The sequence below is a fragment of the Petaurus breviceps genome, unplaced genomic scaffold, assembly GCF_028583685.1.
Source record: "Petaurus breviceps papuanus isolate PSGF00001 unplaced genomic scaffold, PetGlider_PUasm1.0 90601, whole genome shotgun sequence".
NCBI lineage: Eukaryota > Metazoa > Chordata > Mammalia > Diprotodontia > Petauridae > Petaurus > Petaurus breviceps.
Window position 1 is genome coordinate 3037292 of NW_027187282.1, and position 17713 is coordinate 3055004.

Sequence of the window (17713 nt, forward strand, 5' to 3'; positions counted from 1 at the left end):
GTTAGTTTTACAGACCAGAAGTTGGTCTTAAGTTTATCCCAGTTCTGGGTCATCTGAGAGCTTTTCACTATTTGGGTCAGAAAGTTTTCACCTATTTTCCCCTCTGCCCTTGATCTGGTAAACACCCCTAAACTGAAAACTTTTCATCTGCTGCCATTTTTTCTGGACCCTCACATATCCAGGTGCACATTGATACTGCTCAGATAATCCTAAATGCCAACACATCAACTTTTTTCATCTGATCTAACAAGTTTTATTACCATTTTACATTTGAAGAAACCAAAACCCAGAAGTTGACTTGTTTGAAGTCAGATTGAACTGGGATTCAAACAGAGATTTCCAATCAGGATAATTCTTGCCCATTTCACGCCATAAAATTTCAGTTGAGGAAACTTCATTCACACCCCTACCTCTGGATGCCAAAACAGCAGCTTGAGCTTCTCTTCAGCTACCCGTGCTGTCCTACCACTGATCCCTACTATTCCATTCATGGAATTCCAGTTAGAAGGGATCTAATGTAACCCCCTTTTGTAAGGGAGGTGAGCAGGAAGCCATGAGCCTGAAAGCCACATTTCTTTATGTTGCCCTTTCTGTTACTTTTGCAAGAACTATGCTTTGTTCCTAAGGGATAGAGGACCCCAACATTGGCTGAGGAAGCTGGTTCCTCCAAAGTCAGAAGCCAAGCCAGAACTCATCCTCCCTAATGCTTGGCCTGTAGTAATCCTTAAAAAAAAAAAAAGCAAGAATCCTTAAAAACTAATTGTTTTATTATTTTTAATAAAAAGTAAATAAAAATTACAACTTTCCTCCTCCCCTACATAAGACAGCCACCCCCACACTCCCCTGAACTAGTTGGAGGGAGGGGAGAATGGGTGCAGATGGACGTGTGTGTCTGCCAGCCACACACGGTACATACAGGGTCAGGACAGTTCCAACTCCATTGCAAACACCTGTCTCCAGTATCTGGGATCAAAGGTGGCTCCGAAGATTTGGAACAGGAGGAGTAAACTTTTCCAAGAGCCCTTTTCCCCAAAGGCTCAACAATTTACAGCATACTGTATTGAGGGAAAAAGCGCATTCCAGATCAGGAGGTGGGTTTGAAGAGAAGTGAAAGTGACTTAGCTCAGCCTCTTTAGACATTACATTTTTTGCACGACCACAACCTGCACTATACAGCTAACCCCCACTAGCAATGGAGGCTTCTGTCCTGTGCAACAATGACTTTTCAACAAAGGAAAAAAGACCATTTCTCAACACGTTCATTTCATGATGTAAAACAGTTAAAACACCAGCAAATTAGAAAGAACAGCTGCAGACAGCTACTAGGTGGTATATGTGGGTAGCATGGCCACCTGCTGCTCTAAATGGAAGCTATAGTACAGAATCTGCTGACAGGCAGTTGTGCATATATTTCTCACCCATGCCCTTGCAAATATCCTTAAAACAGGACAAGATGGGATTACCCTATCCCCACACCACAGAAGCCCACAGTATATTAGCAGGGTCAATGGCATGCCACTGGCTACCACTCCTTCAGCTGCATTGTCATTTCCATACTGCTGTGGAGAGTCAGTTTTATTCTTGGTTAAGGCTTCCACCATCTCTCCCAAGCAGGACACTCACTACTCAGAATCCTCAGCCATTAGTCTGGCTTTCTTCTTTTTCTTCTTCTTCTTGGTGCTCTCTGTGCCCTAAAGGGAAGTCAAGGAAATTTAGTTGGTTACACAATGGCGGGGCAATGACACAGTGAGCACTCTGCCTGTCTCAAATAAGGAACCCACCCAATGGAACAAGTATTTGTGTGTTTCAGCATGATTCGATTAGCAATAGTTTGAATATTCTAGTTATAATGGTGTAACTTGGTTAAAACAGCTCTGAGGTTAGACTCATGCCAGGGCACAAACCAATGCAACGTCGCTTCCTTTCACGTATCTGGAATACATACCGAATCCTTTGATTTGCTTGTTCTCTCTACCACAATTTTAGCCTTCTTCTCTTTTTTGCTTTTCTTTTTCTTCCCTTTTTTGCTGACTTCCTGTTGAGGAACAAAGGCTTCGCCTCCTTCATCTTCATCATCACCATCATCTTCATCACTATCTTCTCCCACCACCACTGCCTCCTCCTCTTCTTCCTCCACTTCACCAGCTGCACCCTCCTCACTGGCCTCTTCATCTTCACTGCCTTCTTCCTCCTCGTTGCTTTCTTCATCCTCTTCACCATTCTCACCATAATCTCCATAATCACTATAACCACTATACTCAGCCTCCTCTTCCTCTTCACTCTCCCCTTCTCGTTTCCGCTATTTAAAAAACAAAAGTTAAAACTTACATTTAAAGTTGCCAGGAAGAACACTTAAGCTGGAGAATGAACCAAAAGGAACCCTCCTACTCAACAAAAACATGGTGTTACAAAGAGAGTTAGCAAACACCTGTATAGTCCTTTATACCTACAGCATTTTCTATGAGGGAAGTGATTAAATGGCCAGAATCAACCACTAGTCCAGGTGATCAGCCCAATGTGCTGACTACCCATCACTAACCCCTGGAATTCATCCCCCCCATTACCAGATCCTATAGCAATTCCTATCTTACTGACATTTTCTGTGTGACCAGATTCCTGAACATGTCAGACATACAAAGCCTTCCTTAGGTTGGCTGCTCTCCGGTTTAGGCTCCTTTAATACTGGACTTTTGCTCTGTGAATGACTCCTTCCTAATATTAACACCATCAGCTGATCCGACCATTTTGTATTTTGAGTTGATTCATTGCTAACTTGAAAACCCCCACCCACAGCTAGAGCTTACAGCCTGATGCTTCCCAAGTGTGCCCATAGGGGGTTTAAATGAACAGCCAAGAACATATTAGTCACCTTCCTTGTCTTTACTGTCTTCATGGGTTCCACCAGGACTGCAACTGGTTCTTTCTTGACAGTTACACTGAAAGAGAGGAAGCAGTGTCTTTGAAACCCAATTCCCTGCCACTGTCCTTTACCCCCTTCAGTGATACCTCCAAGTCCTGGAGTACATGGTGATGTTTGGTAAGGCTGAAGCCACCATCCACACACTGATGCTGGACAGAAACAGCTCACCATTTAATTTTGCAGACTGACTCCCCCTAAAGTCACAAGAAAGAGACTAAAAAGGGATAACTGTCTGCTTTATGGGTAACTCAACAAATACTAAATAGCCATTTCCCCATACCACCTTCTATCAGCATGCTAAGAGAACCCACAGTACCCAGCAGTCTCCCTAAACTGAGACTATTTTATCTGGTTAAGCAGTATCACTGACCCATTTCTATTTGCAAGCCCTACTTTACAATTGAGCATACAAGTCACCAAAGTTTCGATAACCCCTCTAAGACTAAGCTGGTAGCTAGTGCCATCCCCAGAGGCCAAAGGCTGCCAATCACCTATAGTCCACATAGTCATCCTTCCAAGCTGTGGGTGTGCTGTCATTGGGCTTTCCATGCTTATCCAGAAGTCCTTGCTTGATCATCATCTTCTTTTGACTTGCCTCATGAAGAATCAAAAAGTCAATTTTCACAATTATGAGAAAACAAACCTAACACAAGCAATTCTGGACTGCTTAAATGAAGGCACTATTATGTGAATTTAAAAAATCTGAACTTTGTTAGCATTTAACAGATTTATCTCTGAGTCTCAGAGCAACAGCAGGCAGGGCAGGTGCAAACAAGCTGAGAGGTTGTAACCTGGCCAAAACTACAAAGGTAAGGACAGACCTGGTAGGAGGCACTTTCTACTATAGCCTGCAGTCTCTTGAAAGAAAAATGGGGAGTGGCTAGGTGGCACAGTGAATAAAGCACTGGCCCTAGGGTCAGGAGGACCTGAGTTCAAGTCCAGCTTCAGACACTTAACACAAAAACTAGCTGTGTGACCTTGGGCAAGTCACTTAACCCCAAATTGCCCTCCAAAAAGCAAAAAAAAAAAAAAAAAAAAAGTGGGAGAGACAGAGAGAATGCCCAGAGCCAAGAGATGGTAGGTCTTGTTTAGGAGGTCAGTGGTCACTGGATCAAAGAGTATACGGCAGGGAGAAAGGTGTAAGAAGACTGGACAGGTAAGGAAGGGGCTCTGAATGGCAAGCAGAGTTTTGTTTCTGATCCTAGAGGCAAGAAAGGAAGCTAAGGGTAAAAAAAAGGAAGTAACAAAACCAGACTTGCACCTTAGGAAAATCATTTAAGTAACTGAATGGAGGGTAGATTGGAGTGTGGAGAGACTTAAGGCAGTTATTTCAGTAGTCTAGGCATGAGGGAATGAGGCCTGCATCAGGTCAGGAAGAATGAGGGCAGAGAAAAGACATTTGGATTTGGCAATTATGAGACCATTGGTAACTTGGCTGGAAGCTGGAGAGTAAGGGGTTAAGACAAGAGATGAGAGGAAGTGGAGGCACCTGTTGTGGACCACCTTTTTCAAGGAGTTTACCTACAGAAGAGACAAAGGCCAATAATGGAAAAGGAGACTCTGGAAGATGAGGAAAGATGTGAGCCTGTTTTTAGGCAGCACAGAACTAGATGAAGAGATTGAAGATGTGATTCTGAATGGCAGCAGTAACTTTACCTATCTAGATAACTTCCAGCAGATTTGGCTAAACACAACCAGATCCTATTCTGAGTCACTGCCAAGAAAATGAGGTACTTCAAAGCAAATACACAAAAACCACAAGCTGCCAGAGTAAATTGGCATGGTGTTGCATTTGTATATATAAAGCTGATCTAACAAAGGATTCTTGCCTGTGTGCTATCAGATTCTGGCTACACAGTAACAACCTGACCAATGTAGCTAACACCAGGTACAGTTACTTTCTCTTCAAGGAAGGAATAGTTATGGACAGGGCCAAGTTCTGCTCAGCAGGTATCAAACACTGGCCCTCTTTCACCCAGTCCTACTCCAAAGCCCCCCACCAAAGCAACAAATCCCATTAAAAACAAACAAACAAACCAGGGAGCCAAGAGAAGCCCCAGATAAATACAGAACAACCTTTCTTTTACCAAAGTCTTGGTCATTAAGCTGAGCTTTCAGGAAGTCTGTACCCCTGTTCATTATAATGGTCAGAACCTATTCCTGCAACACCTTCCCAAAGAAATCACTATTTTTTTCAAACCTTGCCATCAAAGGAGTAATATAGCTGTCAGTCTCCCATAATAATGACAGACAGAAAAGAATGACACTTAAGTCACTGTCAGATTCAACTCACCTTTGGGCCCAGACCCCATTTCCGAGGATAAGTGTCTCTCTCCATGATCACTCTCTTAATCTTGGCCACTATACCATGGTCACAGGTAGAAATGACTGCTGTAGTCATCAAGGCAATAGCTGCACAAGGTAGAAATAAATAAGAGAATGGGGGGGGGGGGGGAGGAGGGAGAGGAACACCCACCAGATCTACTTACTCAATAGTTCAATGCAGAAAAAAAAACTTATGAAAACATGCAGAGGATCAGGGCTGTCCTGGTAAATGTCTTAACAACCAGTTTTTTATCTTTTCCCCATCACTTTCTTAGGACTGGACAATCCAAATGGTAAATCAAGCCCATATGTGCAGTTTGCCTGTGTTCATCACACAATACAGTCACACAGAGAACACTCAGAGGCAAACCCTTGGCTTCTGATATTATTTCTATTCAAATGATCACAAATCATTTGTCAAGTAAGCCCAAGGTCACTGATACTCTGACGGAAACATTTCCTGAAGCTCTGCCAAAGCCCATCATTACATTTGATGTTTACTGTGATCAGATTTCCATCTTTCATCTGTACTTGAAACCTCAATGGATAGTGGGGTCCACACCTACTGACATCATCCTCTGCCTACAAGCAGGAGCCCCCCCCCCCCCATACACACAGCCCACAGAAGAGCACAGTAAGATGAAGAGAATGGAGGCTAGATGGCAAAGAGAAATCACAACAGAATCATGTGCTATATAGGAAAGCCAGTGCAGCACTCGGAGAATGGGGAAATGTAATCATTTCACATACGGGGAAAACCCATTTTACCCCAAGAGCCGTATGAGAGTAGAACATCAAGGATGCGATACCCACTGAAGAGTTCTGTATAATTATATTTCTGGCCACAAAGAAATCTCGACAAAAACCACTCATTAACCAGATACTTTTTCTGGCACTAGTCTTAGCAAAAGAATTGGACTGCAGACTTCACAGGCCTACTGTTTTGACCAAGAATCATTTCTTACACTTCAGCTCTCCCCAAATCACCACCACTGGAAACAGTGCTAAGAGCTGGAGAGAGGAAGATGCCAGGTGCTCTGCTCTTCAGTGGGTAAAGGGGGCCTTAGCAGAAGAACAAGTAGGGAGGGAAAAACAGCTCAGTGAAAGTGCTACAAGCTCCCAATCCTTTCCTTGCCTCTACTAGACTCCACCAGCATAAAGGCAATGTTCAATGTAATTCAAACCTGGTGGAGTTGAAGAGTTGGAAATGGCCTTTAGCTAGCTTTTTCCCAGTTCCCTTGGGACTGCTTAACTTAGTGCCAAAGTTCTTTCATCTCTTACCCACACAAATGGCTTCCCCTTTGGTAGTGATGACTACAACCTCCTGATTGACTTCAATGCCATCCTCATAGCGTAGAACCCCAGGAAGCATGATCTTTGCTCCATAACAGATGGCATTAACCTGTAGAAAGGAATTGAGAGATGAAAAAGAACCCCAGGTTCCTCCCCAAACTAAAGAATAAAATGTTTTGTTTTTTTCCCCTCTGGATCAGACTTCTTTTGAGGCAACTCTCCACACCAACACATTATCAACAAATGTTCTGCAACTTCTAGCCTTACAAGTTTCCCAAGGGATGGTCAGTATGTGTCAAAAAAAAAATTACTCAAATTCAGGCTTTCCTGGTTCCAAGGCCAGCTCCTGAATGTACAGCAAACATCTCCCTCCTTGTTGGACCTGGGGAACTATCCATCTGAAGACCCAACCCTCAACTATGCCACACTGTGGCCTCCTTCTAGAGTTAGAAGTAGGGCTGGAGTTGGAGGGTAGCTCTTACCTTCCTCAGAGATCAAGTTAGACCAGATGCCTCTAACACCCAGGGTCTATGGCCTGAGGATGCCTAGCCTACCTAGCCCCTAGGTTTCTTTTTTACCTCTAGACCTGGATTTTTCCTGGTTTTCTTCCTAACCCCAATTCCCAACCCCTCCCACACTGCTTTCCTCCAAAGTCTGAAGGTGCTTTGCTTTTTTACCCTCATCACCCCCCACCTCAAATACACATACAATTTCTCTCTCCAACTCTTAAGCTCTTCATTTGGGCTTTAGTTCAATGTCATAATGGCCCACATGTAGAAATTAGTTGCATTTTACAGGTGAAGAGAATGACGCTCAGAGCCTGAAACCCAAGGCTGCACACCCATAGAACTATCAAGTGACAGAGTCAGGCCTTCTGACTAGGTCCAGAATCCTCTCTCCACTTAGGCATTTCATTCCCCCCAAACACAGAACACCTAGCATCCCCTCAACCACAATGTTCTGATCAATTTTACTTTGGTCCTAGTTAGCTCTGGAGCCAGTCAACAATTGAAACCTTTAAGATCTACTTGTTTCCTATGACCTTAGTGATCAGATTTAGAGCTCTGAAGAACTTTAGACCCCCAAACCCAATCCCTTTGGGCAGATGAAAAAATTGAGGCCATGGGATAGGTGGTCCCAAGGTCCTAAGTGACAGGTAACAACTTCAGACTCCAAATCTAGCCCTCTCCCCACTCTACCTTGTGGCTCCACTGCTTTTGTAGAGCAACTTTCTCACTGGTCTCTTAGACTTGCTTCAAAAGCAGCCAGGTGACCTTAAGACTATGAAATCTCCAGTTTGTACCTGTCCTCCAAGCTATCTTCCAACACTAAAATATGTTGATGATTCTAAGTTTTTAAGCATTTCTGCTTCCAGGGCCTTCTAATTGGGAGGCTGTGACCAGGGTAGGTAAAGCAGCCAAGTGTGGCTCCATATTAGGATAAATGAACAATCAGAAACCCATCAAAGTGCACAGCAACACTTTTCCCTCCTCCAACACCAGAAGGTTCCAAATAGAGACTGAGTGATATTGTGGAAGGTATGTTAGTAGAGGCTTTCTCAACTTGGCACGTGACTCATCAGGCTCCATCCAAAGCACTCATTCTGCCCCACTCCCAATCTTCTTTTACTGTCCCAGAGAGGTCACTGTGCCTTCTCCTCTCTCTACTCATCCTGCAGGCACTGTATATGAAACTACTCCAGGCCCTGCTTCTCTGGTCACTGAGCTCCAACAGAACAAGGCCACACCAGAGAATAATTAATCATAGGGAGCATTTATATGTAACTCTTTTATGTTTACAAGGCACTTTGCATACACATCTCAATTTGAGCTCACAACCTTGTGAAGCAGATGTTATTATTTCTATTTTACAGATGAGGGAAATAAGGATAAGAGGTGAAGTGCTTTGTCTAGTACACAACCAGTGCCTGAAGGAGGCCGGTAATCATGCCATCCAACATGGTAGGGGATCAAGGAATCCAACACACACTACCCCTCCCTCTTAAAAAAGTGGTCCCAGGCTTCATTTCTTAATTCTCTTTGCTATCAACATGGTTTTTCCACTAGAGTTAGGGTAGTACAGTGGATAAAGAAGCTGACCTCAGACTCTAGAAGACCTGAGTTTAAGGCCCACCACAGCTAGGTGATCCTCACTAAGTTATTTATAAGTTCAATGTTCCAGGCAACTTTCTCAGACCAAAGTTGCAGAGAAGGGGCATGCTGCTGAATGGTAAAGAGTTTTATCACCCAGGAAAAAAAATCACAGGTCCAGGTCCTATTGCTTCAATTATGATATGAACTAAAGCAGATTCTGCCTAGGGGTGGGGAACCACAACAGTTCAAAGGTCAGATTCAGCTACCATAAGATCTACCACTTGTCAGATACAACCTCTGATACGGAATATTCCTAAAGATCTGACAAGCAAAGAAGCTTAATCAGCCCCTATTGAAAGTTAGAGAGCTGGAGAGGTTCAATGAGGGTAACAACTTTCTGCCTTTTTCTTGTTAAATTAGATTTCATGCCTTTCTCTTTACCCAGTTGTTGTTTTGTTTCCCCCTCCCCCGCTCCACTGTGGGTGGTTTGTGTGGCACCTCTTGTCTGGCCCACCAGTTCCCAGCAACCCTAATCATAGACAAGTCATACTTTTTTCCTGGGAAGGAGCAGAACATACCGCACTGTCCTTCATGACCAGCCGTTTGTGGGATATCAACAGCTTCTCCAGAGGATAAATAACACGACGAAGGTAACCCTCATCTTTGTAATTGTCATATTGCCACTGAGCATCTAACACATCATGCATGGTCACCATGTGGTCCTGCAAGAAATAAGGTGATGATAAATATTATGCCCCACCCCCTGCTTCTGAACTGAACCCAGAAATTCTAGCTTACCCACTTGTACCAAAAGCATTTCATTCAGCAAATGTAAAAAAAAAAAAACCACACCAAAACCCCTTCATGATTTACAACTTTGCAGTCATCTCACACACCCACTAAATTCTTTAAGCAATATCTATCTCAAAGACATTCTTCCTCTTGAGAACTTACTAGAAGGCATCATCCTGACACTATGGAAAATGCCAGGACACACAGGAAGAGATTGTAGGCTGGGTGACAAAAAGGACAGAAGTTCTTTTCCATCCTCATTTCTCCCTGCCGGACCTTAATGTTCCAAAGTTAATTAACAGAACAGGGGAGCTTCCCTGTCCTGAACTCAACACTTTGGATATTTACAACCTCTGAGTGTTTTATCTTGGGAGATGAGTGTGGATTGAACAGTCCCATCTAAAATCTGGGAGAACTAAGAGTTCTCTAACATCTTAACCATACCTTCTCCCCCATGACTCCGGAGCGGATCCGGCGAAGTTCTTGCATCTGACCACCAACTCCAAGTAACAAACCAACATGGACACATAATGTTCGAATGTACGTTCCAGCCTCACAACTCACCCAGAAGATACCTAATACACAGATGAAGAAAACAGATTTTTAAAAGTCCATAATCCAATGTGCTTGGTCATCTCTGTATGCTCACACTTGTGCTTCCCCACTATTTCTAACTGCAAATGATCAAACGAGAATTTCAAGATAACAGATTGGAAGGAATGATATGGCCCCTCTGGTATTCTAATAATTTTTTTTTCAAACCAGTTATATCTGATTTACCTAATCTTTTTTCAGGGTCATATTCTAACATCTTGCTCTCATAGATAGTTCTGACTCGGAGTTGTCGCTTGACAGCAGCAATGAGAGGTGGTCGCTGGAATAGAGCGCCTGTCAAAGTTTCCAATGCCTTAAAAGAAAACACATTTTTAAGCATAATACACACCACCTAAAACAATATAGAAAATTCCTTTAAATTTAAGGGACAAGGCCCAAAAGTTTTAAATCCCTACATCTAAAAGGTTGATTATAATTTGCAGCATTCTTGAAAAAAGGTCAAGCTCCTTTCTAAACTTTGAGACATCTTGAGACAATTCCATTAAGAACCAAACTTCAAATAGGGATCTATGCTCTCACACAGACTTATTAACAAGCACCCATTTGGAGTACTCTTCCCCAACCCTCCTCAAGTCAAGATGTTCTCTTAAGTACATATGAAAGACTCAATTTTAGACTAGGAGTTTAATGACAAGTTGCTAAATTTATTATATTGGGAGGGAGGGGAGGAAAAATGTCCATTTATTAGGATGTGGGGGTGTAATGGAAATGCAGATTTAAAGATCTTCCCTGCCCCTAGGCTAAAGTGCACCAGAAGCCTGGGGAGGGAGGCTTGTTTTTCAGTAGATACTTTTTGATTGGCCAGTGGGTCAAAAAGGTTGTTACATTCTCTGAGCCAGGAGAAGGCTATATAAGCACTGATGTGTAGCTTTGTTTTGGGACTCACTTTGAGAGGTGTTCTGTGATTTGATCTGAATTCTGGGAAGCCGTTGTTGAGAGTCCCCCGGCTTTGAAAAACCCAGAATATGGAAACCCAGATGTTGGCTGGGTATGGATGTAATGGTTGGACAGTTTGGAAATCTGTCTACTTGATGTTTCTGTCTTGATAATTATGCCTGTATACTTTGAGGTTCAGGGTGCTGACCTTTTCTCCTGAACAAGGTAAACGATATATGTCTGACTGATTAACGTAAGCTTGTTAACCCATTTTGAGTTGCTTTCCTTTAACAAAGCAGATCCAAGAACCTGTGGTAGCTGCAAACCCTGAGGACGCGCTTGGGGTGCTTGCTGCTACAGGGGGGGGGAAAGAAACATGACATATCATGGGGACAAAGAAATACCAAGTCACTTGCAGAGCAAGTTAAAAGCACCATACTCTCCTTGAAAGAGTTTTACCTCATCTACACTACACAATTCAAGGTTGTGAGTTCAAATGTGTATTCATACACATATTTTTTTAAACAATGTTAACCTGTATGTCATTAAGAAAAACAAAGTAGGGCGGCCAGGTAAGCACAGCAAGTAAGAGCACCGGCTCCAGTGTTGAGAAGACCTGGAGATCGAATCCCGGGCTCAGACACTTAGCACCCACCCAGAAACACCTGGCCATGTAACCTTGAGCAAGTTAATTAACCCCAATTGCTTTGGGGCGGCCAGGTGGCTCAGCGAGTAAGAGCACCAGCTCCAGTGTCGGGATGACCTGGATCAAATCTGGGCTCAGATACTCAGCACCACACCCAGAAATAACTGGCCGTGTAACCTTGAGCAAGTTACTTAACCCTGATTGCTTAAAAAGAAAAAAAAGAAAAACAAAGTAAAAAACTGGCAGCTTTACAATAGCAATCAAATGCCCAAACAATCTTTGCTGCTACAATGCATCCAATGTCCCATACCATATCTAAGACAGTTTAAAGCAATCCCCAGGAACCCTTAGGAGAGAATCAGAAAAGCTGTGCACCAAGAGAGACAATGTAGCCATGAGCCCTGTCTGGCGAAAGTTAAGAGACACAGCTGGAACATATACAAACTATTCCCAAGTAACAGCAATGGCTAGAGAAATGAAACAAAATCTGGCTTTAGGCCAAATGAATGGACACTTGCCTTTGAGGAAACTCATTTCACTGAAGGAAAAACAGAATGCAAAGTAATGAAGCTCAGGAGAGCTGCCAACAACCTTGGGAGAGCTGCAGGCAGTCCAATTCTTAAATCAGAAAAAGGGACCTGTTCCCAATATTTTCCAGTGACAGCAGTTAATACCCAGGGAGCCTTACCCTGGAAAGCTGAACCTCGCTTTCAATAGCATTGTGCAGTCGGATAACTCCCACATACTCTTTGCCTGAAAAGAGAAGGACAATGAGGTGAGGTGTGGTGTAGATAACTCCTTTGGGCTGGGCCAAATTTTGGGTGGCCAAATACCCGAACACCTCCTCTCCCAGTTTTGCAAGGGACCTAGGAGAAGAGAAAGGTGTTAAAGAAAACACAACTCAAGTGGTAGTTCTGTGAGCTCTCACCAAGCCGAGAAGGTTAAAGCAACTCCCACCTTATTTCATTGACTAGAAAGCCTCAAAACAAACTGCCATACCTGCACTCTGCTGAGATTTGACCAATCGGGTAGCTCGTTCTATGCACACAATTAAACAGCCAGTCACCTTCGGATCCAAAGTACCACTGTGGCCAGTCTTCTCAACCCGGAGTATTCGCCTGATCCACGCAACTACCTCATGGGAAGAGGGATTGGAGGGTTTGTCAAGGTTAATGAAACCTGTCCTAGAATGAAAATTTTTTTATAATTAAGATATTAGTATACCATTTCTTTCCCCTTTTCCTAGTATGGCACAAAGCCCCCAAGATTACCCCCAAAAGGTCATCTTACCAAATTTAATTCTACCTACCCCAGTAGTTCACAAACAAAATGTCTTTAAATGCCTATGATTAAATGGCACCAAAGAGAATGTTGATTTTAAAATAAATACAAAGAATAAAACTGGTCTAAAATGTAATAAAAACTTAGCAAGGAAGTGAATTGCTATCAATAATTCTTTGATAACTGGGAACAATGGATGGGATAGCTCACCTTGTAGGCTGATTCACACCAATTCTCATAATTCACCTTTACTTACATAAGCCAGTATTTGGGGGACTGTTTCAGTTCATCGCATTTTCGCTTTAAAAAATTCAAGTTTTGTTTCTAAATTCGCTGAATTGTTTGAAAATGCCTTTGTAATTTGCCAAAAAATCATGGAACTATTAAAAAAAATTTTGGTACCATAACAGCACACCAGGTTGACTAGCTATCGTCTTATTTTCGTTTCTTCTGTTTTGGTACTTGGACTAGGTTCATGGAGGTTTGTTTCATCGTCAGTCGGTTATTAACACTTTTTGCTTTCTTGTCTCTTCAAACTTCCCGATTTTACCCAATTATCCTTAATGGGCGTTGGTACCAAAAAATGTATTTATTATAAAAAAAAAAAAAGAATAGAGATGGACAGATTATTTTACACACAGTGCCAAGAACAGACGACAATCAGGGGGATGCATTCAAAGATCGATTCTAGACCAAGCAACAAAAGCTACGTTTTCGGTCACCCGATCAATTTCTGACCAATCTCTGCATTGGTAGAATGCACACATTGTGCACAACCAGTGCAGAAGGCACGCATTGTCGATTGGCTTGCTGTGGGTGCTTGTCTGCCATTGCTTTGGCGATACAAGGAAAATCTCAGTATAACAAACTCCACTTGACCAAGTTACTTATAAGGAGACTGGTTTTGTCATTTGGAGAGCACTTTCCCAGGTGCTGTATATGGCTGACTCCTACCAGGAGCCCAAGGCCTATGAACCTGAAGTCAGAGGAAGTGTTTAACCATGTCTCTCTCCCCTCCCAACCCGCCCCCCCCCAGGCCTTGCAGTATTAGGGTGTTGTGTACGGGTGAGCAGGTATGTTTGGCAATGTTTCAGGTACACAGAGATGAGAATCATCATGGGGTAATTGCTGCTCAGTGGAAAGCACAAGAGTTGTGAAGCTCTCACTGCACACAGCTCCCCTCTCTCCCTCTCTTCCTGAAGTAATAACAGCATGTAAACAGGTACATTTACTGAACAACTGATCCCCAATCAGGGACTGGAGAAACAATGTTGTACCTGCTGGTTAAGCAGAATTCCTTGCCACCATATTAATTCAGGTGTCATGCCACAGGCAGTCTGCATGGACATACTTCTGTTATACAGAACTTTGTGGTGTCCTTTGCTATAACAGGATTTTATCTGCAAATTGCCCCATGGCCATCCGCTTGGGGTCAAAGCACCTCCCCTCCCCCAAACATCATGATACTGCTTCAAATGTTACTCATTTTAATGGTTTTAGTAGAAGTGTGCAGAAGGTTTAAAATGAAGGGTGATGAAAAGTCATTACTGGCAAAATGGCTTACCTGATATAGTCTGTAATTTCTCTCTTGAGAGGGTTAGATCCAGAAGGGAGGGGAGTATAGTGGGTTGTCCTTACATTTAGTTTATCAAAGTTCTAAAAAGTGATGACAGGACACAAATCAAAGTCAATTAACAAGTAAATTCTCAATTTTTTGACTGACCCTTTTCTAGACCAGTAAGACCAGCTGGTCCCATAACATGAAAATCCAATGAATAAACAAAACCACCAGAGTCTAAACCATTTTTCCGAGCCATCACATGGCAGATATCAGATGGTGTGGACCTCTTGAATGGATTTCTGTTGGTTTGAGAAATTTCTATTTCTGCTTGTACACTATAGTATCTACCAGATACTTAGTTTTCAAAATTCTAACATTCTTACCTACCGTACTGATTTCCAAGCTTAGTTGGCACTACTTTAAAATTAAAAATAATGAAGGAGAGAATTTAAATTAAATGCTTTAAATAACTGATACAACTTGTGCTATTTGATTCTGGTGAGGGGAGGGGAAAGGGTGATTGTACAGTGTCAAATTTATGCTGCTCTCCAATGAGAATGCAGACATAGGTATAAGCCTCTCTGGGCATGCTTTATGAACAAATCAGCACAAGGAACAAAATCTTTTTCGCTAATAGATCATAAGTCATAGTACATAGAAAAATTCAACCCCCTAACTTTTAAATTAGACAATACACAGTGCCTTCCCCGAGTTTTTTTTTAAAAAAAAAAAAAAAAAAAAAGGCTGTCCGGTAGTTTTATAGAAGATATGAAAAACCAGCAACAGATATAAATAGAACTGTTTTCATAAAATGCACAAACCACATTTGCCTTGCACTGGAATTTACAGGTACACAGAAAAGGCACCTGGTTTACAAAATTAACTGAAGTTTAGATTGTGCACAAAACTGATTTAATAAATTAAAACACAACCAATAAAATCACAAGGCAATTATTTGATGCATAACATTTATATTACTTACCTTTAGCAGTAAGGGCCACTGAGATGTGTCCAACTGAATTACTTTGGATTCAGGTTTGATGAAGAATTCCCCTTCGTGTTGTAGATCCTTAAAGCAGGATAAAAAAGTCCAATAATTACCTCTATTTTATCTTCACGATCACAGATATTTCCCTACATGCAGGTAGGACAGAAAATGTAAAGCCTAATAAGTGGTTCTAAACCTCTTTTGATGGCTATGGCTCCCAAGAAATGGTACATGGAACCAAGCAGGAACAAAAAGAAAAAAAAATATAAGAAATGTCCAGGTGTGTTCCAATACTTCAGAGCAAAGGGAGCAAGGCTTGCAGAGTGACTGTGGGGGGCCATTTGGCTTACAAACAGTACTATGTGAATGCTGTCTTGGGATCCTGAGAGTGGGCCAGAGGAGTGACTACTAGAATACACATGGAGTGCACCATTCAGTTATTTATTTTCTAAACATGGCAAAATTCATTCTAAAGTTAACCAGAAATGGCAAATTCCAAATATTGGCAAGGAAAAGGCATCTTCTACTCACAGCTACATCATCTTCTCCTAGTATTTTGCGTTCCTTTTTTTTCTTGTGCTTCTTTGACACAAGGACAACTTTAAAAAGAAAAAAAAAAGAGTGAACTTGGAGGTTTGGAGCATGCACAGGCCCATAAATCAGGCTTGCTCCCACGGGCGCCCGGTAAAATACGCGCCTGCACGTGGTCCCTTCCCCTGGGGGCCACCACGTGGCTGCCCCAAGTAGAAGCACCACCACTCGTCCCTGCTGGGGCACACCGCGCGCCTCGATGCTGAAGCCCAGCTTCCTGCCCGCCCCGATAGTCAGGTCCGCGGGCCCCTCCGGAGCCCGGGCCCGCACGCGCCAGCCGCCGCCGCCTCTCCACTAACAGTTAAGGTAACGAGCTGTATCCCGGGCTGCCGCCTCCAGGTAGCTCCAGCCGGCCTGGGCTGCTAAGAGTCCGCCAGCGCCCCGGGCCCGTGAGGCCACAGACAATCAAGCCGGGCCCAGCCACACCGGAGCTACTGGTGCCCGAGCGGCGGAGGCGGCGGCCCCGGGCCCTCCTCACGCGGCGCGGCCTGCCTCGGCCGCGCGCCAAGCTCAGGCCCTGCCCCGGCCGACGGCATTCCACCCGAGCTCTCCCCCCGCGCTGGGCCCTACGTGACCCGCTACCGTACGGACGCCAACGACGTCCAGGTCCAGGAGGCCTCAGCAGCCCCTCCCGCCCCGAAAAAGGACAGGGGTCCTTTCTTACCGTCCCCGTCCGCCATGTTGGTGGCCACTACTACGGGCCTCCAGCCCGCGTGCTCTAGCCTGGCGCTGAAGAGAACGACTGAAGGCAGACCGCCTCCGTCCCGTGAGGCAGCACGGGCCAAAAGCCGGCCCCCTTTAGCGTCAGGCTGACGCGTGACGTTTCAGGGGCGTGCCGGCAGGCCAGAGGCTGAAGGCGGGGTCCCGGTGCAGCACTTGCGTGTCTGATTGGCTGCCAGAGAGGAGGCGGGCCCGCGAGGCGCGCGGCAGGGAGAGCGGATGGGCGGTCTGGGGCGCGCCTCGCTCGCTCCGGCTCTGCTGCCTGGGCTGCCGCGCTTCCGGGGCCCGGCCGGGTCTATCGGTATGACCCTGGCCTAGTCACGGTGAGCCTTAGTTTCCTCGGCTATAAAATGACGGGCCTCACCGCTTGGCCCTCATTCTTATGAGCTCTCTAGTAAGCTGGTCCCAGGTCCGGAAGACCTGGCGTCCGGCCCTGTCCCCTGCCAGCCTCTGGTTCCAGGCTTCCAGACTGGGCAGGCAGCCCTGTGTGACAGCCTTCCCCCTCCCCTCTCCTTCCTGGCCACTCTTTAGGACCCCACGGGGCCGACAGATGCTGCCGATCTGCATTGGGAGACGATATTTCCTCCAGGTCTCCAAACCACTCCTCACCCCAAATTAGTTGCCATTAGCCTTTTTTAGGCTCTTGCTGTATGCTTATGCTGAGAATATACAGGCAAAAACCGAAATCGTTCTTATCCTCAAGACCTTAGATTCTCCCAAATTCCAAAAGGACATAAAAGATGAAATACAAAATAATTGGAGGGGGTGAGAGCACTTTCAGTTGAGGGGTGAGGGAAAATCGAGGAAAGCAAGCTTCACAGAAGAGGTAGCATCTTAACTGTGCTTTGATGTCCCAGAGATGAAGCCATCACAGTTCGGAGTGAGGGAGGGGGTTAACAATGAAAGGAGGGCAACATCATTTCATCATTTATAGGAAACAACCAAGAGTGCAGTTGGGCTACAATGGGAATAATGTGAACCTACTAAAAAGATAGCTTGGAGCCAGATTATT

General features: G+C 44.1%; 1 protein-coding gene and 3 non-coding genes across 4 annotated transcripts; all 4 read right to left on the reverse strand.

Moving 5' to 3' along the window:
- Window positions 1-746: 746 nt before the first annotated feature.
- On the reverse strand, window positions 747-16802 carry DKC1 (dyskerin pseudouridine synthase 1). The gene is made up of 15 exons (XM_069063750.1): window positions 16646-16802; window positions 15922-15989; window positions 15385-15471; window positions 14406-14497; window positions 12560-12744; window positions 12249-12313; window positions 10204-10330; window positions 9868-9998; window positions 9210-9353; window positions 6527-6647; window positions 5214-5332; window positions 3412-3515; window positions 2870-2936; window positions 1946-2299; window positions 747-1691 (listed from the first exon to the last, which is right to left on the reverse strand). The coding sequence occupies exons 1-15, from the start codon at window positions 16659-16661 to the stop codon at window positions 1623-1625; spliced, it is 1749 nt and encodes a 582-aa protein (XP_068919851.1). The 5' UTR covers window positions 16662-16802; the 3' UTR covers window positions 747-1622.
- Window positions 3029-3158, reverse strand: LOC138142705 (small nucleolar RNA SNORA56). Its single transcript, XR_011163517.1, has one exon. It is a non-coding gene; the product is annotated as a small nucleolar RNA SNORA56 (small nucleolar RNA).
- Window positions 5748-5991, reverse strand: LOC138142706 (small nucleolar RNA SNORD17). Its single transcript, XR_011163518.1, has one exon. It is a non-coding gene; the product is annotated as a small nucleolar RNA SNORD17 (small nucleolar RNA).
- LOC138142704 (small nucleolar RNA SNORA36 family) lies at window positions 9636-9765 on the reverse strand. Its single transcript, XR_011163516.1, has one exon. It is a non-coding gene; the product is annotated as a small nucleolar RNA SNORA36 family (small nucleolar RNA).
- Window positions 16803-17713: the final 911 nt, after the last annotated feature.